Source organism: Falco naumanni, chromosome 6, assembly GCF_017639655.2.
Source record: "Falco naumanni isolate bFalNau1 chromosome 6, bFalNau1.pat, whole genome shotgun sequence".
Taxonomy (NCBI): Eukaryota; Metazoa; Chordata; class Aves; order Falconiformes; family Falconidae; genus Falco; species Falco naumanni.
Window position 1 is genome coordinate 72,913,011 of NC_054059.1, and position 27,919 is coordinate 72,940,929.

A 27,919-nucleotide genomic window follows, 5' to 3' on the forward strand; every position below is an offset into this window, starting at 1 on the left:
TCCCAGCCCATCCCTGCTCTGCCAGCAAACCCACGGGAATGTTTCGCATCCGGATTCATCCCTGAAAAAGGAACTGCGTGGATTTGGGGTGGGGGGAGAGAATAAAGCCAGCCCCTGGGTAGGCAGTGAGGTGTTTAAACCTGCTCCCCCCAGCCTGGAGTTATCTGTAACCCTGGCTGTCGTCCTCTCTGGGTTTGCTGGCAGGGAAGGCAGCCTCAGAAGCAAGTGCCAGAGCTGCGCTGGACTCTGCTGATGAAATGTAAAATCCAAAAGCAGCATCCCCGGGCAGCTGGGAGCTGCAGACAAGCACCCGCCCCTCGGCCCTGCCCAGGGAGCCAGACAGGCGCTGCCAGGACAGCCTCTCCCATGGCACTGGCATCTGGGCTTGTGGTTTTAATAGGTGTTGGCAGCTTCCCACCAGCCTTCCCTGCACCCCAGCCCTTGACAGGGGCCTGACCTGGGTGTTTCCACCCAGCCCAGGGCAGGCTGCAAGGCTGCATTGGTGCCCAGCAGTGCACCAGCCCTTCTGCAGATCCTGGGAATGATTTTGGGAGGCAGGAGGACCTGCAAAGAGCTCCTAAGCCCCCTTCCCACCTTGCACACCACGTAATACCTCCCCGTGCACCATGCATTGCCACAGCAGGGCATCCCTCTGCTCCAGCAGCCCCCTTCCCACCCCATGCCAGCTCCATGCCCTCTCCCCTGCAGCCTAGACTGGCTTCTCCAGCTCCCATCCCCCACCCTGGCTGTGTATGCCCTTGGCCCCATGGGATGCATGCATCTACAGTGCCCCAGTCCTCAGCACCCTGGAGTGCGCACGCCCTTGGTCCCCTGGGTACATGCATCCCCAGTCCCCACAGGTACACATGTCCTCTTGTCCTCATCCCCCCCAGTGCATGCATCCCCAGTCCCTGAGATGCACGTGTCCTCAGTCCCCATAGTGCACGTGTCCTCGGCTCCTTGGGTGCACATGTGCTTGGCCCCCCAGGTGCACGTGGCCTTGGTCCCTTGGGTGCATGCAGCCTCCATCCCTGGGGCGTACGTGTCCTCGGGTGCACGCATCCTCGGCATGTTCAATGAGCTCTGATGCCCATGCAGGCCAGCGGGATGCAGTTAGCCCAGGGCACCTGGTTTAGGATGGAGACACCCCACTGCTTGCAGAGCAGGGACCCAGGAAACCACCAAGCCAAAGCAGACTTGGGCTTTGATGCTGACAGTTTTGGGAGGGCATGGCCAGAGCAATGCAAACACCATCAGAAGAGATGCAAAGTCCAATCTAGGTTTCCTCGGAGGCCTCACCCTGTCTGTCAGAGGGTTTATTCCCAGGAGAAACCCTTCAGCTATTAACATGAGCAATGGCATTGGCTGCTGCTAACAGTACCCATGGGACCAGGCCCTGATGCGATGGATGGAGTCTGCAATGAAAAAAGAAGTCTGGCTTTGGACTGGGCTCTTCTGAGCCATTTCTTTTCACAGCTCACAGTGGCATTGGGCACAGCAGAGGGAGAGGGACCACATCCCTTGGGATGCTGCAGAGCTTGCATCAGCAGACCCCTCCCCCGGGGTGGATGTGGTATCCCTTGGGATGCTGCAGAGCTTGCATCAGCAGACCCCTCCCCCGGGGTGGATGTGGTATCCATCTGCATGAACCGTGGTGGTCCTATCCTGCTCCCCTCTCAACTCTTCGATGTGAAAAGGAAGAAACTGGAAAACCTCAGGGTGGGTTTCAAAGCCCTGATCCAGCAGCAGAGGCTTGGATAAAATCTCCCAAAGCCCTGGCATTAGGGGCAGCTCCTGGAGCTCCCAGGGCAGCACACAAAAGACTGGGTTTATTTTTTGGGAGGTACTTGCAATTCTCACTCTACAAATCTAAACACTCACCTTGGTGAACAACAAAAAAAAATGGATATTGAGAAGAAGAATCACGACATGTCCCTGGGGGAGCAGAGGCTCAGCTGCTCTGAGCAGTTCAGCTCTGGCAAAGAATAAATCCCACCGGGGGTGTGAGGTTACTCTTCCACTGGGCTCAGCAGCAGTGGCAGGACCCAGCTGCATCCGCTGCTGCGTCTTGGGGTTTACAAGCTGCAAGGGTGCAGGGTGCAAGGTTTTGGTGGTCACTCCTGTTATGTGGGGGAGTAGCCCCCAAAGCAAACCAACTCTCTGGTGCAGAGCAGCCCTTGCTCTGGCTGTGGCACTGCAAACCTGGGGGGTTCAGGGCTTTCCCAGGCCAGCCAGGGCTTTCTTGCTCTTCCAAAGAAGGAGGTGGTGCACAGAGGGTAAAATCACAGATTAGTTTAATTTGCTTAATCCCTCGGGGCCTTATCTCACAGGGTTCGTCTGCCAGTGGGCATGAGGGGGCTGCAGGGGAGTGCTGACAAGGCATTGCACTCAGAGAAACTGTGAAACCCAGCCTGGAGCCAGCCCAGCCCAGCAGCATCCCCTGGCTCCATCCTCTGCTCTAGCTGGGATGCTCCGATAGTGACCATGTGGGCGACAGTGGCAGCACCCAGTGTGTCCAGGACCCGGCCACAAAGACAGGGCTGGGTTTGCGAGGCTGCTTGCAGGGTGTTTGCAAAGTGATGCACAGCTAAAACCCCCAGATCTCCAATTCTGGCACTGCTGGTGCAATTGGGCACCCCCCTGCTTCCACGCTCTGTGCTCATCCGTGCTGGTGCTGATGAATGTGACTGTGAATCCTTCCAAAGGTCAGCGAGCACGAAGCCGGGAGGTCTGACCTCCACCATCCCTGGGATGTGTTGCTCCAATCACCAAGGACAGGCAGCAACCTTCCACTGCCACTGCTGTTCCCCAGGACACTCATTCCCCTGAGGAGCGCCATGCGCAGGAATTAAAGCTTCAGCTCCTGTTACGTATCCTCCATTGGCTTTTTTACCGCTTAAGCAAGATGCTGGTATGGCAGCGGAGGTGCATGTTCTGTTGCCCTCCCCAGCCTGGTTCTGCTTCAGAGAAGCTGGTGGCAGTCACACCATGGTCAGGGGACAAGTGTATCTGGTAGGGACAGTCACCCCCAGGGTTCCTCCTACCCCTCTGACCCCACCAGTGTCTCTGCAATGGGTGAGATGAGTTTCTGCTGGAAATATCTGCTGGATGGCATGGATGGGGTGCAGGCTGAGCATGCAGGGCGCAGAGTGCACACACACAGGGTGAATGGTGCACACGTATGGTGCGAAGTGCACACATGGGGTGCAGAATGCACATATATAGTGTAAGGTGTACACGCAGGGTGCACGCACAGGGTGCACAGCATGGGTACTGGGGTGCAGGGTGCAGGCACCAGAATGCAAGGGATGGGCAGCAGCGTACAGGATGCACACACAGGGTGCAGGGTGCACAAGTACAGTGCAGGTGATGCAAGGGTCGGCAGCACCCAAACCGCCTCCATTTTCAACTTCCCTTGTGGAAGCGGTTAGCTAGGTGCAGCTGGGTAAGGAGTCTGATAGAGTAAAAATAACAGCAGGCTGTTATTCAGCAAGGCAGCCTTTATTGGAGCACGGGGGGGCACTGGAGGTAGCTTCACCATCAGTGCAAACTGCCAGAGCCTATATACCCTAACGTTACAGTCCCAAGATCGCTGAGAACTCCTTAACAAACCTGAGATTGAAATCTCTGGTCCAAGTGCACAGTCGTCTGTCCTGGTGGTCTTTGGGTGGCTGTCGGGGTCTGCAGATGAAGGCTTGTAGTCTTCTCCACTGCACCCACCCACTGACCTTTACTTCTGCCACGTGTTCTCCCAGGCTGTTGTTGCCATTCTCTTGTGACTTTCTTATCTTTATGGCCCCGCGCACCTCTTATGCAGGTGCCTCCTCGTCTCACACCCATCCGGAGCCACTTTTGTTCAGCTGAGTACCTGTATCTGAGGTATTTAGGACATCTCCCTTGTTCTCGGGGCCTTAACCCTTTCACAAGGTGTGCACATGCGATACAAAGGACACATGAGGTGCAGGGTGCATAGTGCAGGGTGCATGCAGGCAGTGCAAGGTGAGCACTCGGGGTGCACAGCGTGAGTACTGGGGTGCAGGGTGCACACACAGATTGCAGGGAGCGGGCACCAGAGTGCAAGGCGGGGGCAGCAGCATGCAGGGTGCAGGCACTGGGGGTGTCGGGGTGCACAAGCAGGATGCTGGATGCACACATCAGGTGCAGGGTGCAGGTACCAGAGTGCAGGGCACACACATGAGGTGCAGGGTGCAGGCACCAGGCTGCAGAGTGCACACACGGGGTGCAGGGAGCAGGTACCAGAACGCAAGGTGCACCCACAGGGTGCATGCATGAGGTGCAGGCTGCACACACAGGATGCCCAATGTGGGTATTGGGGTGCAAGGTGCACACTTGGAGTGCATGCAGGGGGTGCAGGGTGCAGGCAGAGCCTGGCAGGGTCATGCTGGGGAACTGTGGAGGGTGCAGAGCCCCAGCCCCGGGGCCGGCCTACTGGCAGGGTCTGGCAGGGTGACCCTGCCCCATGCATGCAGTGGGCGGGCTGGAAAACCCACAGCTGCTGGGGTTCACCTTTGAAACCTGTCTGCAATGCAAAAAAAAGAAAAGAAAAGAAAAAAGAAAAGAAAAGAAAAGAAAAGAAAAGAAAAGAAAAGAAAAGAAAGAAAAGAAAAGAAAAGAAAAGAAAAGAAAAGAAAAGAAAAGAAAAGAAAAGAAAAGAAAAGAAAAGAAAAGAAAAGAAAAGAAAAGAAAAGAAAAGAAAAGAAAAGAAAAGAAAAGAAAAGAAAAGAAAAGAAAAGAAAAGAAAAGAAAAAAGAAGAGTGTATAGGCAGAACCCACAAAACCACAGTTGCTTTGGGGCACTGGCTCAGGGCTGCTGTGGGAAGGAGGTGGGCCTCATCCTGCACCTCCAGGACCTTACCCCACAACAGACCCCTGCTCTGCCACTAGCTTTGCCCCATGGGGTTTGGATGCAGGGGGGCAGGACTGCACCCAGCCATAGTCACTTGCACCCACCAAGCTTGAGGGCACCAGGTTAAATTTCAACCCAGCGCATCCCTGGACTCTGGGATAGCTACGGCTTTGCCACAGGGATGCTCAGTTAATATTTCAGCCCTGCTGGGACTGAAAATGCCCCATTTGCTGGGTGCCAAGGGCGAAGGTCCCTCTGGGGCCAACACGCCTTTGCACAGGTCAAGCCAGAGCTCAAACTGCAGCATCAACTCCCTGGGAGCCAAACCCACCCTGGTGTGAGGGTGGACGATGTGGCCAGCACCCTGGACCAAAAAAACCCTGGAAATGTGCTGTTTTAATTGGCTTCTCCCTCAAAGGCTGCCAGGTACCCATCAGCAGGGATGCTGATCCGCAGGAAGGACATGGTGGGACTCGGCCTGTGCCCAGTGGTGAGGATTAAAGGAAAATATCTCCCTGCTTCCATACTGGCTCCAACTCTGGTCCTGTCGTCCCCTCCTCCAGACGTTGTTCTCTGGCCCCATTTCTGAAAGAAAGCAATTAACTTGGAAAAGAGAAAAGAAAGCCCTTGGAGATTGAGAAATAAAGAATAAAAGCTGCCTATAATTAAATTTCAACTATTTTATTTTTAAACGGAGAAGAAAGGAGACCAAAAAAACACCCTCACCTGATTTCTGCCTGACCTGAGGCACTGCTTGAACAGCTCTCAAGATTCAGACACTCAGAGCTTCAGCAGATCTCCTGCCTCACTTGCCCCCACTGATGTAGGGGACGTAGCAGCTCTGGGAGCCCCCCAAGCGTAGGCAGCTCTGGGGAAGAGCACAACTGGCAGAGGAGGGGGGCAAGGCTCCAGCCACAAGCCAGTTTTTTGGGCAAACCCAATCTCCAGGCTCCTGCAGTGGCTCCGTGGGCAGAGCCTCAGGTGTCCACCCCTGCAGCAGGGTGGCAAGGTAGGCTCCCTGAGTGCATTGCAACTTGGGCATGCACTGCAACTGGTAATCCGTTGAAATATGGGAATGAATGAATTGCAATTTGTGAATGCATTGTAATTTGTGAATGGATTGGCCATTCCTGGTGCAGATGTGACAGTGACAAGAGTGGCTGCAAGGGCAGGAGATTCCAGCAGGACCCCACTGCTGGGCCAGCTCAATGCCAGCAGCTGCAGAGGTGCCTGTGAGGGTGCAGAGAGGGGCTTCTCCCAGCTCCCAACCCCATTTTGGCTGCCTCAGAGAACCCCAGCTAAGCCACAGCAGCCGATAACCCTGTGTCACCCTGGCAGTGCCGGAGAGCTGGCAGTGTTCAGGGTCCGCAGCCCTGTCCTCCCTGTGCAAATTGCACATCCCAGCGTGGCAAACCCACCCGATGCATCTGCTGGCATTGTGCTCCCAGGATTTATGCCAGTGACCGCTGGTCTCCCGATCCCCAGGGTGAACCTGGGGGACTGACTCCTTCCCTGACCTGGACGTATTATCTAGGAGCTGCAGAAGAGCCCCCAGCCAAGCACTGCGGTCAGGATGTCTCCAGGAGAGGCTCTGCTGCTCACCAGGGCATTTTCCATCCCACCAAAAATTTCATCGATGCACAAATAAATTCACAAATAGCTTCCACATCTGGCAAAACACCACTGTTTTCTTTTTTATTTTTATGCTTTCTTTCATCCTTTAATTGAACTATTCCCGGCCGTGCTGTTCTGCTGTAATTAGCCAAGATGTGACATCCCTCCTGGATGTAGCTGAGAGCTGGCAGAGGCTGAGGTGGTGGTGGTGGTGAGCTGCATCCCTCCCCATGTGCATCCCCTTCACCCTGCACTGTTAATGAATAATCTCTTGAGTTGGTGGTTTTTTGTTTTTTGTTTTTTTTTTTTTTAGATTTTGATGACCTTTGCACAGCACTTGGACCCAGAGCTATTGGCTGGGCAGCCCTGGAGGTATCTGACCCCAGTCAGCTGGACCCCTTGGTGTCTATCTGGACTTGAAGGTGTGTCAGAAGATTATTCATTAATTTGCTGCATTGCAGCCAGGAAAACATCAGCAGAGTTTCAGGATGGCCGGGAGGTCAAGGAGGTTTGAAGGTAGATGTGAAGACCCAAAGCAAAAGCTGATGGACATGCTGTGAGGCCCTTTGCAGGCTGCACAGCTCTTGTTCTGTAATTAAGAAGCAATTTCCCCCCTGGTTCGTGATTGTGTTAGGGTTGGGTCTCTGAAAGCATCCCATGGTCACGCGAAAGCAGCTGCCTGCAGTGGTGGTTCCCTGCCTGCTCGGGGCTTGGAGCAGTGCTCCCAAAGGTCACCTTGCCTGAGTTAGCCAGCTCAGAAAAATTGTTATCATCCCCTCCTTAATGAGGAACCAGGGAGGGTTTGCTTATCACCAAAGCGCAGCCACAGAGCGCTGCAGAGCTCCTGCAAATCGCCGCTCCTTGCCCGTCCTTCAGATGAGACCCATTCCCCGGCTGTCTCCCGTCCCCCCTCTCTGCTCCGGATGGGATGGTGGGGTGCGTTTGGGGTGCAAGGCATGGAGCATCCTCCTCCTTGCAAGGCAGGGAGTGAAGACCCCCAGCACCTGTCTTGTGCGTGGTGATGTGATACAGCAAGGTTGTCGCATCACTCAGTGCCTGAAGCTCCCCCGTGCACCCACTACTGGGTCCCCCCAAACCTGGCAGGGCCTTTTCCCTATTTCCTGCATTGCCCAGCTTTGCCTGGTGCAAAGGCTGCGGGTTCAGGAGACTTGCTCCAGGGCTAGGACCCCCCAGAAGAGAAATGGCTTCTCCCCAAAACACTCAAGAGTTTGCAGCATCCCTGTAAGATGCAGGACTCCAGGTTCAAATCCATGGGTGGATCCTGCTCTGCCAGCCAGGAGCAAAGGGCTCAGCCCCTCTCCTCCCCCAGGGAATCAGGCAAATCCCTAGGGAAGGGCTGTTATTCATTATCCTTACAGCCTGGAGAGGAGCTCCTCGTTGACCCACAGGGCAGGAGCAAGCTCTGCCAGCCTTGGGCCTGCTGGGATCACCCCTTGTCCCAGGGCAGGAGCAGCCAGAGTCATTCCAGCAGCATCTCACCGGGAGGCTGACGGGATGGTAAGGAAAAGACAGCACAGCCAAGACGGGAATTTCTCAGGTTTTGGGGTGGGAAATGTGGTCCAGGCAGCGTGGAGCCATGTGCTATGGTCAGAGCGACCCGATTTTATTACCATCTTTGATACGGATTTAACAACCACCATCTCCGTGATGAGACATGGGAAGGTGTCCCAGAAAAGGGAGAGGGAAAGAAAGCCAACAGATTCCCTGGATAGATCAGGTCAGGCTCTGGCTGCTGAGCAGGAGCATTTTCTAACTCCTGGATTTTCACTTTCCTCTATTTTGGTTTTGTTGTTGTTGTTGTTTTTTCGGTTGGGTTTTTTCCCATTTTTTTTCCTGTCTCTCTCTCTCCGCACCTGGCTCGCAGACCATCCCTACATTTGAACTTGCCTGGGGGATGCTGCCCAGCCCCACCCCCCACCCCCCACCCCCAGGACTCCCTGCAGCTGTCTGGGCCATCTGCAATAGCTTCCTGATGGCTCTGGCTCCAGGCAGTGTCACCTCCCTGGGCAGGGTGATGGGCCACCCACTATCCCTGCCCTGCCCAGCCCCTAAAAGCAGCCTAGGGGGGATGGGGGTGGGGGGGTGTGAAGGGATGGGGAGGCGGCGAAGGGATGGGGCCTGCAGGGAAGGGTGCTGCCGACACCCCTGGAAGAGCCCTTTCTGCATCCCTGGAGAAGTTTGGGCAGTTTGGGGCCAAAGTTTCTCTTTGGCTGGAAGCTGAAGCCATCACAGAGGTGGGGGAAGTTTGGGGCCAAAGTTTCTCTTTGGCTGGAAGCTGAAGCCATCACAGAGGTGGGGGAAGGAGAATGAGCTGTGGGCAGAGGAGGGAGCCTGGGTGGGATGGGGGAAGGCAGAGGGTTTGCTGATGGAGAGGGAACAGGAGGAAGGAGACTGCATGAGGTGGCATGGGAACAAGTCATCCCCTGCAGCCAAGGTGGGACAGGTGTTGGCAGGGCAGCAGGTTGGATCCAGTCCTGCCTGGGGCAGGGGGATTGTCCATCTTCTCTAGGGCTTGATGCCCAAACCCACACCAGGTCCTTTCTTGCCCAAGCCCCAGCCTGGGCTGGCCACAGCCAGGGAGAAACTGTCCCCGTGTCCCCCCCAGCCAGGACTCATCTAAACCACCCTGGGGATGCCCTGCCTTGACTTACCACCTGCCTGGAGATGGGATGGGGCTGGGTCTTTTGGCTGCACCCCTTCATGCCAGGCCTGGGGACAGTGTCTCAGGGTGGATGGCTGAGGTGGGAGGGAGGTCCCAGCCTGGATCCAGTCAGCCCCTTGTAGTGGGACCATCTGGGAACACTGGGACATGAGGCCATGCCCATGGGCCATGAGGTAGCTATGGGTGCCGAGACCAGGTCTGAGAGGACACCAGAGCAGAAGAGGCCATGCAAACAAAGGGGACCCCGGCACACATCATGCTGTAGAAGGGAAGGGTGGGCTGTGCTCAAGGGAAATGTCTCAAACAGCCCAGGAGTCCTTCTAATTCTCCCCACTGACTGCAAAGGGAGTTCAGGCTGACTTGCTCAAGTGGAAACATCTCTGCTCTATGGACTCAAGGGGTTGAGATGAACCTCTGTGTCCATAAATAATTAATCCTTTTGGAAACCTGGCTCTGGTACAGTGGTCTTGACAGACAAAGGATGGGCTGTGTGGAAAAGCAGGGAAGGCACTTGCTTTCTTCTGGTTTAACACTTGTTTTCGGTCCAGGTTCATGGCCAAGGAGGAGTCAAGTTCCAGAACTGGGCCAAGACTTACGGCTCCTCTCCGGAGCTGTACTTCCAGCCCACCTCAGTGGAAGAGATCCGGGAGGTGAGGACGGTGCTTCCAGGTGACAAACTGTTTGAAATAAGGAAGAGGAAAGACCAGGAAGGGCTGTAATGCTCCATCATGTTCAGTCAGAGAGGTCCCAGATGGTGGCAACATGAGTCCTTCCATTAGCTCCAGGAGGTGGCCCATCCTACTGAGCTGCACATGTTCTTCAGCAGATGTGCCAAACACCTAAAAAATGTAGAAAACTGGCACGCCTGGCCCCAGTTGGACTCTGTTCTTTGGGCATCAGCATCTGGCATCCTTCTGGCATGCCCTGCCTGCCCCAGCTGCCATGCTGAGGGATGGGACTCCTGTGTCACTTTTGTCTCCCCAGAGATGCCTGTCACCCTAGGGTGTTTCAGGTGGGCATCGCCTCTTTTGGGATCATAGAATGGTTTGGGTTGGAAGGAACCTTTAAGGTCATCTAGTCCAACCCTCAAGGATGATCCTAAGGGTTGTCTTAGGAGGTGTCTGGGCTCCAGGGGTGGTTTTAATCCCAGATGATGAGTTATCCAAGTAAATGGATGCCCACCATGGGTGAGATTTTAGTTTGGGATGTTTCACAGTGCCTCTGGCATCTCTCTTAGCACATGGCATTGAGGGAGATGTTGGATGCTGTTGTCTTTACAGATCCTGGATATGGCCAGGCAGCGGGACAAGAGGGTGAAGGTGGTGGGGGGTGGTCACTCTCCTTCGGACATCGCCTGCACCGATGACTTCATGATCCAGATGGGAAAGATGAACAGAGTCCTCAAGGTGAGACTGGCTTCTAGGAGGTGGTGTGGTGGCCCTGAAATGTGGTGGCACCCCTGTTCGTAAGGCCACCGAGGGTTGGGATGTGTTGCACCAACACTGCGATACCCAGAGTGGGAGGTGGAAGGATGGAGAGGCTTTCCTCTCCTCACAAGCAGGAGTTTTCCCAAACCAGACCCTGAAACGCTGGCACAAGACTGGGGGTTACATTTTCCCGGTGTAAAAGCATCCCTTGTGCATTGGAAGTGTATGGAGCGGCTATAAAAATGGAAAGAAGTGATGTCTTCCCAGCAAGCATTCAGTGAGGGCTTAGCCTTGGAACGTTGTCCTCATCACAGCATGGTCTGCTGGATGGGAAGGAGGTACCTGGCAGGATCACCTTCTGTGGCGAGCTTGCAAAGGTGCCTCAGGGAGAACAGCCTGGCAAAGACCCAGCTGGATGTTCATGGTCCATGGTTTGTTCCTGTGTCAGGTGGGAAATGTCCCTGTGGGAGATTGCTCCATTCAGTGATGCTGGGAAGGAAACAGTTCTTCCTGGTTGCCTGTGAATCATATCCTGAACAACTCTGGGAAAAGGAGAGCTGCTGAGGAGGGGTTTTCCTGACCTCTGCTTTGCATCCAGACCCCCAGCGTGTAGGAAGATAGTGGGGTCTTACTGGGGCTGTATGGATGACTGGTTATAAACAGTGAGAGAACTGACTCTTGTGCACACCTCTGTGTCATGTGTGCATGCAAATGTATGTGTGTGCACGCCTGTGTCGTGTGTGCATACACATGTATGTGTGTGCATGCCTCTTGCGTGTGCATGCATGCATTTGTGCCTATATATGTGCATGCATGTTTCTGTACATGTGCATGTGTGTGTATGTGTGCAGCTGAAGATGAAAAATCCTGACTCTAGCAGCATATTCTGGGAGCTGGCTCATGAGTGGTAATTAACAGCGATAATTAATTAAGGAACAGCTCCCTCCCTGACAGCTCTGTCTGTCAGAAACAGGATGAATAGCTCCTAATGGTGAGAACCAGGAGCTGGTTGAGCAGGGCAGGAGGGCAGAGAGAGGAGGTTTGCTGCAGGCAAAGCTTTGCTGGGGGGACAATGTCTTCCCCCCTTGCGTTGACCAGCACCTGGGAGAAGCTATGGGAGAGGTTACACACCCTGAGACTGGGGAGAGCAGAGGGGAGGGGGGTCTGGACCAGGGGCAGGAACCAGTGGCACCATTGGGTTGGATGAGGTTTAGGTTGAGTGGAGGTCTGAGGAAGGTGGCAGCTCAGGATGGAACAGGTCCCTCGTGGTCTGTGGCTTTTCTGTAGAGACGTTATCAGCTGCATGGGTAAGAGCAGAGGTGTTTTCCATGGGGTGTTTTCTCCTCTGAGCTGTGTGACCTTCTCCTCTCTCAACCTATCCTTTGCAGGTGGACAAGGAGAAGCAGCAAGTGACGGTGGAAGGTGGGATTTTCCTCTCAGATCTGAATGTTGAGCTGAGCAAGCATGGGCTGGCCCTGGCCAAGTAAGTGGGATACGTGTGCAGGGCTGTCCCTGGGCATCCTCCCAGGTATCCAGCCTTGCCCCACATCAAGTGCTGGGATGTAGCAAAACAAAGATGTTTGAAGAGATTTTACTGTGGAATAGGGGTGTTTCCTTCAGGATCTGGTCTTCCACCAGTGTTCCACAGACTACAGGTCAACCTTCTCCACGATGGAGTAGCTGATCCTGCCTCAAAGCAGGAGGCTGGACTTTATCCCCACCCTAACCCTATTCTCACTGCCCCCACCAGGCTGGTCCTTTCTATTTCATCAAGGAAAACTGCATTCCCTGACCCTCCAAAGGTGAAAGCGAGCGCCCTTCCTAGGAATGCCTTGCATGGGGCAGAGGCGGATAGCAGTCAGCTCTGGGCAAAGAAGGCTGATGGTGGTCAAAATTAGGTTAGAAATGAGTCTTTGGTGGAACAGGGCAATTAGCCATTGGAATATCTTAGCAGGAGCTGTGGGAGTATCTTTGCTCTGCATTGCTTGGCGACGTCTGGTGTCCGCAGAAGAGGAGGTGGAACTGGTGGGCAATCAGGGCAGAGGGTGGGATGCTTTGAGCTGATCACAGCTGATCCCTTTGCCTCCAGTACTGTGGTTCTCCCTTGCTGTGGGTGTATTGTCAAGGTCTTGGTAAGAGCCACGTTCAGACAGGGGTTTGCAAAGGAAATAGCCATGGAGAGCGTTTCTCACACTCAATCTCTTTCATTTGCTGACCTCAGGGAAGACATGGCTCTTGTTTTACAGTCTAGCTCAATAGCTGTGTTCCTCTGTCAGTGAAAGTGATGGGTTTGTCAGAGCCAGGGACAGGGTGAGAGTTCAGAGGAATAAGCCCCACCTGAGCAGATGGCCAACAGTATGAGCAGGAGACCCTCACAGTGGAGGAATCCACTGAGGGTTGCAGTGGTCACAGAAACCATCGCTGGTTCAGGAGGTCCCTGCTCCCCAGCTGCTGGAAGCTGTAGGAGTATTTGGGGGAAATGGCAGGAACAGCACTGTTTGCTTTAACCTTCTACCATCCCCATGTGCCCACCTTGGCGATGGTTGGAGGGACAGACCTTGGTCTGCAGACCTTGTGCTTGTGGATGCCACTTCCAGCCTTACTGCACAGTGATGTTCCTGGGGTAAACCCGGGTTCCTCACCCCATGCTTTGAATGCATGTGGGAAGGATGCCTCCACCCCAATGAGTCACTCTAGGTTGGTAGGGAGAGATGGGATACAGCTGAGCTGACCATGGTGATCTGTGCTCGCCAGCTGACTCTTCCTCCCCATGGACTATAGCAACATCCTGATCGATATGTCCCATGGGGATGTGTGCACATGGCCAACAAACCCACCCGTTGCTGCAGGGTACCCTGAAGGGTGGGAAACCCTGCTCATTGAGGCTCGAGAGTCCTGGGGGTCTCTCTACAGGGTCTGCATGTGGGGTAATGCCTGGCATGGTGGGCTGTGCCCCACACCATGTCCTGTGCACAAAGAGCCTCACTCAGCCCCTTTGTCTACCCCCAGCTTAGGAGCCGTTTCGGAGGTGGCAGCAGCTGGTGTGATTGGGACAGGGACGCACAACACCGGGATCAAGCATGGCATCCTCTCCACCCAGGTGAGACAAGTTGGGAGCGTGTCGATGCATGGACATCAGCATCTTGTGGGCTTTGGGGTAGATGTCCCACCACCCCAGTCTGAGCCTGGTGTGCCTGGCCCTGGGGTAAGGAAGGAGCACACTGCAAGCAGGCAGGGTTCTGTCCCCCCATCATGGAGCTGCTGTGGGGGACCCCCATGCCCCCCATGCATAGTGGGACCTCGTCTGCCAGCCAAAACATCATGCAGCTTAAAACTGCCCTGTCCCTGTGCTTTATGCTTTTATAATCTAATGAATAAACTCTGTACCAAAGGGAAAACAATTCTTGTATCGGAGTCCCCCGACACCAAGTCTCTGCAGGGCCCAGGTCTGTTTTTAATTAGACACTTATGAAAACCCTCAACTCAGCTCAAATGGAGAAGGGGCTGGGGCACCAGTCTGATGCGGGGGCTGGGGGGTCAGCCTGGAGAGGAGGGGGCTCAGGGGGGACCCGATCGCTCCCTACAGCTGCCTGGGAGGGGGCTGCAGCCAGGGGGGTCGGTCTCTGCTCCCAGGTCACAAGCGACAGGACAAGGGGGAACGGCCTCAGGTTGCACCAGGGCAGGTTTAGGTTGGAGACTGGGAAACATTTCTTCACCGAAAGGGTGTCCAGCACTGGGACAGGCTGCCCAGGGAGGGGGGGAGGCACCGTCCCTGGAGGGATTTAAAGACGTGTAGATGTGGCGCTCGGGGACATGGGTTGGTAATGGGCTTGGCAGTGCTGGGTTAACGGTTGGACCTGATGATCTTGAAGATCTTTTCCAGCCTAAATGATTCTGTGATTCCATGATTCTGTGAAATCCTGTATGGTGATTCCACTGATGGTTAAGGAGAAGTGAATCAATCTGGGGGAGTTTTACTTCTTTATTTGATGGTTTTTCCTAGCATACTCCAGAGAGAGAAGGATCTTTTTCATCCAAGGTAGCAGGAGGGGCTGGTGTAGGCAAGCTCTGCAGAAAGCACCCTGTGATGATGGTCATGCTACAGGGGTCTCCCTGCTTAGCCCCCAGCCCTAAGTTTTGGAGTTTTGGGTTGAATGCAGGATCTTGGCATGGAGATGGGGCGCATGGAATGCTTGCTGAAGCTTTGCTCCCCTCTCAACAGGTCGTAGCGCTCACACTCCTGACAGCCTCAGGAGAGATCCTGGAGTGCTCCGAGTCCATCAATGCAGATATATTCCAGGCTGCCCGCCTGCACCTTGGCTGCCTGGGCATCGTGCTCACTGTCACCTTCCAGTGTGTGCCCCAGTTCTACCTGCACGAGGTGGCCTTCCCCTCCACCCTCACTGAGGTATGATGTGGGAGATGCTTTTAAAGCCACCTTGGGGATAAGCAACGTTGTCAGTGAGGTAACATGGTTGGAGGAAGATTGGGAAGTGGTCGCATGCTGGTGGAAAATCCCACATGTGTTTGTAGGTTGTACTTCTCCTGCATCTTCATGGTGTCCTTTAAGCTGGAAAGTTCTCCAGGGTGATGAAGGAAAAGAGATGTTTCTTAGGAAATGCCACTTTAACTTCCCACAGATGGAACAGCATCTTCTGGGACCAGAGAGGTGCAGGTAGTGGGGTGGGGAGGAGAGGTACACGTGAGTGCCATCTCCATGCCACATAGGGCAGTGGGGTGCTTGGGAGCTGCAGCAAGATGTGCATTGCTTTGCGCAGTTGGTGCTCAGGAGCAAAGCAGGGCTTGGGGTGCAGCCCCTCGCTTGGCTGCAAACTGAGCCAGTGGGGCGGTGGGAAATGGAGGTGCTGAGTCCCCTTGAGCTGGGGGAAGACATCTGCTTTGTTCTCAGGGGGGATGCATGGAGCAGAGGCAAGGGCTGAGCCTGCTCTGGCAGCTTTGCTGGCCACAAAATCTGGGAGGAGGCTGGGTGGGGAAGCCCAAGCTGCTGTGAGTCTACAAGGAGGAGTCCTTCGGTCCTCACAAAAGAGCAGATGGGACCTCTGCACCTCGCACTGGGACCCTCTGCAGCCACCCCTCTGTGTCCAGCCTGGGGGAGCTGGGCAGAGAGGCTGAGCTGTGTGTGAAAGACACGGAGATGAAAGTAATTTCCCTTATTTATTATTCCTGGTGCTTTTTTTGAGAACTGCAAGGCATCATCTGCTCTTAGGAGAACTTGCTTTAGCAGAGGGTTGAATTAGGTGATCTCCAGAGGTCCCTTCCAGCCGTGACCATTCTGTGATTCTGTGATCTCTGGGAGAAGTTGTGTCCATCCCCAGCTCCCTTCAGCTTCACATCTGGCCCAGGACAGCTCAGGGGTGTGAAGGTGATGTGAAACCTCACCTCTTTTGTTATTGCCACACTCACCCCTGAGCTGTTCCCAGGCTCCTCTTTTAAAACTGGTCCAAACCGATAGAGATTTCTTGTATTTATCCAGCCTGAGATTCAAATAACTGATTTCACTGTCCTGGACCAAACTCTGTGCTGCCCCAAGGTGGCTCTTGGCTGCAGGAGATGGCTAGTGGCTTCCAGTGTCCTCAGGAACCTGCCAAAGAGTTTCTGCACTCACCTTGAGCTGCGGAGAGTGACTCTGAGCTGGAACATGGCTGTGTCCTTCAGAGACATCCCCTGGGTCCTGGCAGGGGAGATGGGACCGCTATGCTGCGGGAGGATGCTGTGGGAGGGCTGGCCCACCTGGCAGGTGGGAGGCGGGCAGGGACTGCTGCCTGCTGTTCTGGGCATGATCCCCAGCTCGGAGGGGCCGCGTGGGCTTGGGGTACATTGCAAACCTGAGATCTAGGGGGGCAGAGGGTTCCTGCTTGGGAGGGGTCTCCTGGCTGGGCTTGGGTTGACTGGGGGAGCTGCATGTCACAGGTGAGACCAAGGCAGGGGAAAGGAGGGTGAAAACACTTCTACTCTTCTTGATTTCACCTCTGATTTACATTTGGGTCTGGCGAGGTGCATGCCCTCTGGAAGTGCCCTCTTTAGGGAAAAGAATGGACAATAAGACCCCTGTCAACATCCTGGCCTCTCTGCAGCATCATCCTCACTTCTCAGCATCAGTTGTCCCCTGCCTGACTCAGCGCAAAGGTGACAGAAATCAGACCCCCTCCTCCAGCTGTGGGTCTGTCCTTCATGCACAACTCTGTGGGTTTTCAACTGTTCTTCTGCCTGGTGAGCAGTGCCTTAACCTCAGTGATGGCAGGGACAAGCAAGGGAAGGGCAGCCGCAGTGGTGGGGAGCTGTTTCGGGCTGTGCAACGCCAGTGGTCCCACTGCAGCAGGGATGGAAGTTTGCCCATGGTCATCAGCTTCATCTTCCCTGGGCTGCCTCCAAGCCACGGCGGGGCTGAGCACAGAGGCTCCAGCGCAATCAGGTTAGAGATGCTGAATGAGTCTGCAGGCATCAGCGCTGCCACACTCAGCATTTGCTTCTTCATGGGAAACGTCACCGTGAGATGGATGAGCCAACACCTCTGCTCCGTTTAACTCAGCATTCACGGGCGCCGGCAGGTCAGTGATCTGGTAACTCCAGGCACGCATGACTAAGCCTAATGCAGATTTAATGTTCTAGCTGGAGAAAATTGCCCTTGCTGGAAATCTTGGGTTGGCCTGACGAGCTGATGTGCTGCCTGGACCAAGGAAGAAAAGGGAGAAGAGTGCCTGCGCTGAGCCAGCATCCCTCGAGGCAGGCAGCGCCTAGCTGGGTCCCAGAGGAGCAGAGCAGCATCCCGCAGGGCAGAGCTGCTCCCATGAGCTGTGCGCTCTCCGAGGAAGTGCCGACTCCCATCTCGTTGTCTCCTGCTGCTCAGCTAACAGAAAGCCTTGCTTTTTCCAGCAACAGATGGGCCACTTAAAATAGTCCATGAGCATCTTGTGCTCTAGATAATAACTTGGTCCTTCCCTGTGTGTGAGGTCTGGGTATTTTTTGGGATGGACTCTCTATCTCCCAGTGTGAAGTTGGGTTTAACTCTTTTTTTTTTTTTTTTTGAGCTGAACTTGGGACGAACCGTGCTGGGGATGAGAAGGAGTGGGATGGGTGACACGGTTCAAGAGCCAGATTGAACAAATCCCTTTATCAGGATCCAACCTCAGAGCTGCATTTGGGAAACTCCCTTTAAACCGATTGTTCTGTTGAATTGGGCTTGTCTGTCTCCATTTTACCAAAGTGCTAAATCACTCAGACTATGTTGTATGGTGCTAGTAACTGGGATGTCCCCAAGGGAGGTAGCTTTCTGAGGAGGGTGTCTGACCTGCTCTCTCATAGATCAGGATCTTGCATGGCTTTGATGGTTGCACATGCTGTTTTCTCCTGGCAAGCTCTGCTGTCCCGCCATCCATCCTCTCCCTCTTGTCTCCGCTTCATGGCCATGTCCCTCCTGAAGACAACATCTTGCATTAACCTATGAAAGGGCACTTAGCTGACCATGGAGCACACAAGAAGTTTAGATTCTTGTTCAGTGTGTGGCTGAGGCACTGGGGACAGTGTCCTGGGATGCTGGTACAGAGATGCTTAGTGCTGGAGAGTGGTTTCCTTCAGCCGAGCCTTCCATCCCCGGGAGGAGCCAGGTTGAGACAGACTGATTTCTCTCAAAAGAGGCATGAAATGCCCCTTTTTGGGGCAGTGCATCTCCTGGGCTTTACAAGCTTGGATCTCCATGTGGCTCTGTGGCCAATGTTGGGTGCGATCTGGTTCCCTCAGAAAGCCTTTTGAAGGCCCAGTGGGCATTTCTGCAGAGTGATTTGAAGGAATTCTTTCTCCTGGGAACACATCGAAACCAACTTGCCCTGTCTCTGCAGTTATGTAAACTCCTTTTAACTGCTGGATGCATTTCTTTGGAGCCCTCCTACCCTCACGGTGTTGGGAAGCCAGATGGAGCAAGCTGGTTTTGTGATGCTGAGCCCCCTTCACAGCTGGGACAGCTGGACACAGCTGCTGTGTCGGGATGTGATCTACTGCCTTTCGTTGAGCAATCGTCCAGCTTGTCCCAGATCATCGCTGGAGGCCGCAGCATTGCAGAGGGTAAAGCCTACAGAGAAGGGGCCACCTGCAAGTTGAGAGACCTGGTGGCCTTCTAAATGCTGTGCTGCCTCACTGTGTTCACTGGAAACAGTGAAGATTTCTGGATGGGGAAACAGGCATTAAGTCTACCAGGAGGGAGAAACCAGGAGGTGGCAGAAAGGGACCTCTCCAGGAGATTGGATCTGCTTCAACCACCGATTGTCTTTGTCTTCCTGTGAGGTCTGACATCCCTGTTAGTGCATCCTCAGCAGCATCCTCATCTGTCGTCTCATTTGGGTCTCACAGGTCCAGTCCCAGTCCTGGCTTATGACAGCACAAGCCTTCGTTAAGTTGGGCTCATGAAAAAAAAATATCCCTTGGACAAATGCAGCAAAATTTGTTGCAGGATTGATCAGAGCTGCAGCACTAATAAAGCTCTGAGAAATGCTGTCCTTAATTTTTTAAGGACTGAATAATTCAGTGCCCCATTGGGGTGGCTCAAACACCACCTGGAATGTGAATGTAATGCGGTTTTGCAGTATCTGCTTCGTCAGCCCTGATCCACAGGCACCCAGTGGTCCTCATGCTGAGCTGCAGGTGGCTGGGCTGACTGGGGAGGGGGGCAGAGGGGTCCGTGCACAGTATCCAAGTCCATTAGCATGTCTGCCTGCCTGCTCTCACCCCTCTAAGAGCAGCTGCACCACAGCACTCGAGAGCTGGAGCACTTCAGGGTCTTGTTTTTCCTGGGAGGTGGGAAAGGAAGACAGAGGAATAAGAGAAACCCACCAAGATATTTCCCCAGGGTGCCCTCCCAGTCTGCAGTGAGTTAATTACCAGTGGTTCCAGTTGCAGAGGTGACGGGTTTGAGTTTAAAGGCTCAGGAGTGGTTTTTGCTTGTGAATGGCCTCTTTGCACCCTGAGCTGGGACTTCCCTGGTGCCCTGCAGCAGGGAGTTCCTCACTGTAAATGGATTTATTTTTAAATGTGGTGGGAGGCTGCCAGCTCCTTACATCTTGGCCCTCACCTACCCTGCCAGACTGCTTGGACCTTCACTGCATCCTCTAGCACCTTTCCTCAGCCACATTACCAGATTGAGTGTTGGTTTACACCTCCTGAACTGCCTCTTAGCTAGGAAACTTAAGCTCATGTGTAGGATAACCCTGCTGTCCTGAGCAGGGCAGGTACCCTGCTCAGCATCATCTCCCCAGGCTATGCCCTCTGCACAGCTCAACCCATCTTTCCGCATCCCTCGGGGCTGTTAGGAGGGTGAAACAAGAATGCACTCTATAAATATTAATGCCATTATCAATTCTCAGTCATCGCTGCTCCTCGCCTGCTTCCCCGATCTCTGGCTTTCATGTCGAGTGGCTCAGTGAGGCGGAAGAGAATAATGGCAAGGGAGCAGGTTGCTTGAAATATTTAAGCCTGAGTTATCTAAGACATTGCGAATAATATATGTGTCAGAGGAGCCGGGCTTGGATTTGTGGTTATATAAGAACTGCATGCTTTCTTTTCTGGCCTCGTGATCATCTTTATCACTGGGATAAACTCAGCTGCCCTAGCTGCTGACAATGACCACGAACAAGGCGCAGGACCGAGAGGGTTTATTGCACAGCTGAGGTCACCAGAGAGACCTGCAGAGCCTCCCTGGGTGGTGGCAGGGATGCACTCAGCATCCCCTTGCCTCAGATGTGCTGGGAGGCTGATGAGAATGAAGATGGGTTAGTCTTAGATATGATACTTCTTCCCCTCATCTGTGCAGCCTTGGGGCTTCCTGAGCTGGGGGTGGTTTGTATGTATGGTGTAAGGCAGTGGGTTTCTCTTCCAGGAAGGTCTCTGCTCTGCTTCTGAACCCATGCAAACTTTTAACTGCCTGCAGACTTGCACAGCTTAGCAAGCTGGTGGGTGAAGAAGTGCTTCTTTCGGTCTGAGCCCTACCACATCCTAACCCTAACCCAAACCTGAACCCTTTGGGGGATGTCCCAGGCACCGGGGATAGATCCCTCAAGCCTCATCCCTCCAAGACCACCCTGCACCTAAACCCCCTCTCCATTGCTGGGCCTGACCTCATCCCTCTTAGCCAGAGGGACTGTTGGTTTTGGACTCGGTGCGTGGAAGTGACTCTTCCAACCAGGACTCAGACACCGTCCCCTGCTGCAGTAGGACCCTGCCAGGCACAAGGCAGCACACAGGCAAAGGGGGAGGCTGAGCATCCGTCTCTCCCAAAATGAGAGCTCCCCATGCTCCCTTGCTCCCCTTCATTGCTCTCACAAACCTACGGGACATGTGCTCGTGACTTCTTGTGTTTCATCCTCCACAGCACCTTGGCCACAACTGCCCCACGTCCCATCCTAGCCCTTTCCCCGAGGACCATCCAGAGCCACCAGACCTACACTGCAGCAGGCGCAGTGCCTAACCCTCGGCTCAGTGAGCTCTTGAGGGTGTTTGCAAGCGAGAAAGCAAGTGACTTCTTTTGACCCAGTCTTTATGAAGCAAAGGGATTTGTTCTGGGCTCCTGGGAAGGAAATGAAGGAGAGCAAAATCCCCCAGATCTCTGCATGCTTCAGGGTCATCTCTGTTGTGTGCGTTGGCCACGTCACAGTGACAAGATTTCCACCGCCTGACCTCTGCCTCCGACTCCGGCGCTCAGCCAGCAGACAACGTCCCCAAGGACTCCTGAAGCCGGCTCGCTGTGCTGTAATTATCCTACAAAGTCGCAGGCTTATTTTCTTCAGACTGATATCACCAGAATCAAAAGCGCACATTGAAAAGGTCACCCTGCTAGCTATTTGCTTCTGCACTCAAACGCCACAGCTGGAAGACAAACAGACGTCGTCAGGATCACCTTGGGAAAGCTGCATCCTTCTTTTCCCCACTTCTTTTACTACTTTGATGCGTTTGTTCCTAAACTGGACCAATGAAAACCATGGGATCGCTGCTTTTGCCCTGCTTCTACTTGCACGATTGTTAACTGTTTCCAACATAGGACCTTTTCTAGCCAGAAAATGGGTTGTTTTGGGAACATCTTAGATTTTGTGGCTCTTTGGGAGCTGCAGATGTGAAGATGAAGACAACAGCATTAGCTCTCTCACCAGTTAGCAATTAGCAATTCTCACCAATTACGGGAATACACTAGTTGTCTTCCCATCCTCCCTGCTTTAACGGGACCACAGCCCTCACTTTATGGCAGGGTCACAGCAAGATGCTCGGTGCTAAAGCAGCCCAGCCTGGTTGATTAATAGCTCATTAAGACAAGTAACTTAAATGACCTAGCCGGAAAGGAGCCGAGACCGTCCTGGGGTTATATCCATGGGTCATTGCACCTTCTCTTGTGTCAAGCAAATTCCTCAAAGCAAAGCTGCTGGGTTTTGAAGCCTTTCTGCTAAGCTATGGGAGATCTCTGCAGGGGGTGGTGGGAGAGGCTGTTTGCAAGAAAGAAAAGTGCTGGCCCAGCCAAAATAGCACTGTGGGCACAGGGTCCCTCTATGCTTGCACAAACGGGCAGAGAGAAGGGATGCAGGATGCAGGGTCTTTTAATTTCTGCAGGTGCTGCCGTGTCAGGCAGCCTGGGACGGGACCCCGGTGACCCTGGGAACAGGCTGAGTATGTCCTGAGGCTATGGTCACCCCTTCGAGCCCCATTATCTGTGTTGTCCTGCCTGTTCCCTGCCCACTCAGAATCCCCATGCCTTGCTGTCCTTGGCTGCTGGGCAGGCAGCTTATCCGAGGAAGCTGCCTTTCTTAAAGCCCTTTTTGGTGTCTTTATGTACGATTTGGCAATTCTGCATTTGAAGCAGGGGATGTCTCTAGGACAGGGCCGTGTAATGCCTCCCGGCTCCATCCTCTGTTGCCGTCTGGCTCCATCATCCACTGCATTCCAGCTCCATCCCCTGTGGCATCCCAGCTCCACTCCCTGTTGCCCTGGGGCTCCAGAGCTGCAGAGAGCTGTGCTGCCAGGGTGTCAAAACTAGGGAGAGCATCCCTGACACTGCAGCAGGAAGTGGCTTTTGGTAGCCACCAGTCAGTGTAGAGTTCTTGGCTTTATGGCTGGAGGGGGCCCTTCTAGCCCTAGCTGTGCTGTCTCATGTCTGAGAATGCCTGATGGAGCAGTTTGCGGGCTGCAGAGGTATGATGGCGGGAGGACGCAGGGTCTGAGCTTGGACACATGCCAGATGCAGGTCCAGCAGCATCTTCAAGATGGGGAGCTCCATCACAACTGAGAGAGGAGACAACAGGCATGCCTTGTTCCCTTACCCAGATGTCGGGTCCATGGGCTCTGTTAGTCCCTTGGTGCACGGCTGGGCTGTATTGACTCCCCTCCAACCCAGGGCTCGCTGAGACTCTGCAGACAGACTCCTTGGACAAGCCCCACCGTCTCTGGGAGTCCTCTGAGGTCCCTCCACCCCTGGCTCCTGGGATCCCTGCTGCAGGGCAGGGGACAATCACCATGGTGGATTTCTTTGGTTATTGTAGGTACTCGATCACCTCGAGGACCACCTGAAGAGGTCCCAGTACTTCCGATTCCTGTGGTTCCCTCACAGTGAGAACGTCAGCATCATTTACCAGGACCCCACCAACAAGGCAGGTCCCACCGGGCTCCATGTGTGAAGGGAGAAGGGCCCGTGCATGAAGCTGGGTGCCCTCCCAGAGCTGGCCTTGCACCATGGGCTTGCAGTGCAAGGGCTGCTGGGGTGGCTGATCAGGGAAACAGCATTTTGGGGCTGGGCTGGACACTGCCCGTGCTCCACAGTCCGAGGGTCTCAGGAAACAGATGTAGTTGGGGCTGTCCAAGCTCTTAGCATCCTCATGACAAAGCCTCGTTTCTTTCTGGGGCTGTATGCAACCCTGTTTCATCACAGGAGAGAGATCTGGGGAGTCCTGGGGTACCCTTCTCCAAACCCCTGCTCCCAGCTTGCTTCTGGTCCGGGCTTGTGCTCCCACCTTCGTGCCTGCTGGCAAGAGAGCTGCAAACCCTGCTAGTCCCTGATAACCATCATCTTCCTCTGCTTGGCTTTGCAGCCCCCCTCTTCCTCTGCCAGCTGGCTGTGGGATTATGCTGTTGGCTATTACTTGCTGGAGTTTCTGCTCTGGATCAGGTAGGAGCATGCCCTGGGCAGCAGCTGGGGCAAGCGTAGGTTGGCCTCATCCAGATCTGTTCTCTGCACCTTTACAATGAAACCTGTGCTGCTTCGCTGAGAGCCCCAGGGCTGACGGCAAGGTGGGACTGGGACCCGGAGAACCCCCATTCCGGGGAAAGGAGGAGGCGCCTGCCCTCCTCCCAGCGAGCCCAGCCCCTGCGCAGGCGGAGCGGGCTCGGGCTGGGGCTGACGCCTGGGGCCGCACTGCCCTCGTGTGCACGGAGGTGGACCGGCACACCGAGGCGGCACGGGTCGGCAGCGGCACGGGAGGGTTTGGGGGAACGATGTTGGCTGTCGGCATGTCCCGAGCACCAGGGTGGAGAGAGGAGATCCGGCCGGGTCATGGCGGCTGGGCTGGGAAACTGGACCCTGGTGGCACAGGAGAGCTGGGCTGGACCCCGTGAAGAGGGAGAAGAGAGGCTGTGGCTGCTTAGGACTCTGCCAAGGGGTCCACCCTGGCACTCCACCCTGTTCCCAGTATCTCTCAGTCCCCCAGTGCTAGGATGCTCTGAGGAGGTACAGAGGCCACAGGGGGCAGGGAAGGTGATGACCAAGCACCCCTTTTCTAGCTTGCAGCAGGAGGCAGAAAAGGGAGCTGAGGGCAAGGGTGCAAGGTCCAAGATCACGTGGGATGAGCATGGGTGAGCTCGAGGCAGGGCTGAAGGACCCCATGGGCTCCAGCACCCTTGGAGGATTGCAGCTTTGCTTACAGCCCCTTGGGAGGGCATCCCCTTGCCCGGCATCCCCAGGCCTGTGGCACCACAGCTCACAGCCTGCCCTTGGCAAATCCCTGGGCAACAGCTCTGGGATCAGACCTCACCTCCTGCTCTCTTCCCTGCAGCACCTTCGTGCCCAGCTTGGTATCCTGGATCAACCGCTTCTTCTTCTGGCTCCTCTTCAGCTCCCGAGTGGAGAATATTTCCATCAGCTACAAGATCTTCAACTACGAGTGTCGCTTCAAGCAGCACGTTCAAGACTGGGCCATCCCCATGTAAATGGCCCTGCAGGCCCTCCCTGGCCACCCCCAGCTGGGCTTCGTGCCCAGACCCCATCCCCTGCCTGTGCTCTACCTCAGCCCAGGCTGCCTGGAGCAGGGGCAAAGCCATGGACGAAAGGAACTGGTCCAGGAGGAGGCACCATTCCTTCCTCCAAGCCTAGCATGGGGACCCTTCTGCATGCCTGCCCTGGGGTACCAAATCCATGCCACACCATATCTTGGGGCTTTGTGAGCACAAAGCAATGGGAGGGGTGTGCTGGGACATGCCAAGCCATTCCCTGAATTAGCGTGGGGCCAGGGATAGAGCTGTGGCGATGGGGGTTCAAACCTGAAGGGAGCTGGCTATGCCCATGTCGACATTAACTGGGGCTGGGGGCTTCTCCTGGGCAGTGAGAAGACGAAGGAAGCCCTGCTGGAGCTGAAGGGTGCCTTGGAGAACAACCCCAAGTTGGTGGCTCACTACCCCGTGGAGGTGCGCTTCACTCGGGGGGGATGAGATCTGGCTGAGTCCCTGCTTCCAGCGAGACAGCTGCTACATGAACATCATCATGTACAGGTGAGCCATGTTCCCACTGCATCCCACTCTGCTCCTCCTCTTCCTCCCCAGGTCAGTATGCTGGTGCACCGGGAGCCGCTCCCAGAGTCCCGGCAGCAGCGAACGCCCAGCCCAAACACCCCGACACCGGTTCTCTGCTGGCTCTGGAGAGTTGAATCAAACGAGCTCCTGCACCTTTGTCCACTCACCCCACTCAGACATTTGCAGACATCAAGCCAGCAGGGATGGGGTGGCCTTGGAGCACCCTAGAGCCACCCAGCCCTGTTTCTTGAGGATGTTGTCCACGTGAGGGTCCACTGGCCAAGAGCTGGTGGAGTGCTTGTTCCTGGAGGGTTTCCATCACCTGGTACTGGTCAAAGAGCCCATGGTGGATCCCTAGGTTGTCCTCCCCAGGAGGGGAGTTTTCTTGGGGAGGTTTCATGGGTGTGCAAATATCCTCCCACAGGTCCCACTAATGCCCTCCCTACCTGACCCCCCCCCCCCCAGGCCCTACGGGAAGAACGTTCCCCGCCTCAACTACTGGCTGACCTATGAAGGCATCATGAAGAAATATGGTGGGAGACCACACTGGGCAAAGGTACCGATGGCCCCACTCCTCTGGGAGGAGAGGGTCTGCAGAAGGGTGTCCCTTCCGCTTCTCCATCACGGCTCCTCATGGGAGTGGGGGGGTTTGCAGTTGAGTGGGGTTCAGAGAAGGGCCCCCACATCAGGCTGATCCAAGAGGGAGGTGGGTGCCTGAAGGAGATGGTTTTGCTGCCCGCCTTGGGCACGTAGATAAGGGGATGGAGGTCCCACCACTTCTGCAGGGGCTTGCCACAGGGGTGGTGGGGGTCCAGGGCCAGTGACACACTCCCCAGTGATGGGCAGCCCCCCCAGATGCTTTCTATCCTGCAGGCCCACAGCTGTACTCGGAAGGACTTTGAGAAGATGTACCCAGCCTTCCCCAAATTCTGCTCCATCCGGGAGAAGCTGGACCCCACGGGGATCTTCCTGAACTCCTATCTGGAAAAGGTGTTCTACTAATGGGGGCAATGCCAGGGATGGAGGAAAAATCAGCCGTTGCCCCCTTCTCAGGACACCCAGGTCCTCTGTGGTCTCAAGCTGCTGTACCCCCAGCTCTGCCCTTGTCTATGTGACAGCAGGTGGCAAGTGCTGGCCTCATGGGCAGGGACATGCTCTGATCTTGATGTTAACAACACTCTGCAGTGCCTGGAAATCTCTCCTGGATACCAGCAGCTTGCGGGGGGACCATCTCCCTGTGCCCCCAAGACCTGTACAGTCCCAAGTGGCTCCTGTCCAATCCAACATCTCAATAAAGACCTTTCTTTGAGCTGACTTTAGCTGTGCCTGTGCTTTCAGCCTGGATGTGTGTCTGATGGAGGCACTGTGGGAAAATTACCTGGTTTTTTGTGGGGAGGGGCAGGGAATTGGAGAAAACTGGGACCTAACAGAAGCATAGTATTACAGAAAAGATTTTAGGGTAAAATCCAGCTGTCACTTTCAGGACAGTTGGCATGCATGGGGTCCACTTCACCATGGCTCCCCGAGCAGCACAGCCTGCCAGCTCAGCGCATGCTGGTAGGGGTGACAGAAGGTGGAGCGGAGCGGGGATGCTCCCTGCGGGAATGGGAACGTGATGGTACCACACAGCTGATAGGCTGCATAGCAGTCATCAAATGAAGACTCTATGAGAAGATGTCCATTGTTGAGCCAACCGTTGTGGCTAAATTACTTTCCCCAGATGAAATAATCTCACTGTAATGCTAACACACACCTCCAGCTCAGAGTTACCTGCCTCCGAGGTACGGCCACACTCACTGGGCATGTGGTACCAGCCAGTAACAACAATATGTATGACTAGAGTCACTCAAACACCACGTAAATGTAAAGAAAATGGACTAGTCCTGGTCTGAAATAAGTCCCAAGAGGGGGGATTGTGGTCTAACCTCCTGAACTACCAAATTCTGATTTAGTGTTCAACTATACACAAGTCTGTGCATAAAGTTAGCTCAAGCTGACCCACTCTCTAAAGGTGTTCTGAATGGAAGGGCTTCTGATCGAGGGAGCCAGCCTTGGGGAGGTGGGAAACAAAGAACCAGAATGAAAAGAACACCATTCCCTAAATTACACAGAAAGAAGCCTTCAAGTGAGGAAGGCTCTGGTTATAAGAGGAGACAGACTGACAAGGTGTTGCAGTGCAGTGACATCCACAGAAAACTGAAAATAGAACAAAGATAATTGTGCTAGTGGGAGATTGTGACATCCAACTCAAACAACCCCCCGGAAACAGGGCAAACCCTGGCTTGAGGAGCACGCGTAGTTAGCAAATCCTTCAGCAGTGCTCTCTGAGGACGTGTACTGATTTGCTTTAGATGTGAGAAACTTGTAAACAATCCTGTGCATGATGAATGAATATGCATTACACTCTGAAGTATAAAAAGTGGACAAATAAGGGGAGAAGTTAGGGAAGACTCCATCGTAACTTGGATCGGTCCATGCGCTGAACCTGTCTTCTCCCCCACAGGGACGCCTACTGGGTAAGAGCTTTATTCTGTGACTAACTCAGGCTAGCTGTTACTG

General features: G+C 54.5%; 1 protein-coding gene across 1 annotated transcript; it reads left to right on the forward strand.

The window, feature by feature from the left end:
• The first annotated feature begins 6,800 nt into the window (after window positions 1–6,800).
• Window positions 6,801–26,674, forward strand: LOC121090786 (L-gulonolactone oxidase-like). The gene is given in 14 exon segments (XM_040599535.1): window positions 6,801–6,997; window positions 7,861–7,999; window positions 9,713–9,814; window positions 10,445–10,570; window positions 11,980–12,074; window positions 13,601–13,691; window positions 14,814–14,999; window positions 23,122–23,229; window positions 23,668–23,744; window positions 24,628–24,777; window positions 25,174–25,270; window positions 25,272–25,339; window positions 25,826–25,916; window positions 26,234–26,674. Coding segments are annotated over 13 exon segments (1,323 nt in total). The 5' UTR covers window positions 6,801–6,997; window positions 7,861–7,996; the 3' UTR covers window positions 26,363–26,674.
• The last annotated feature ends 1,245 nt before the right edge of the window (window positions 26,675–27,919 follow it).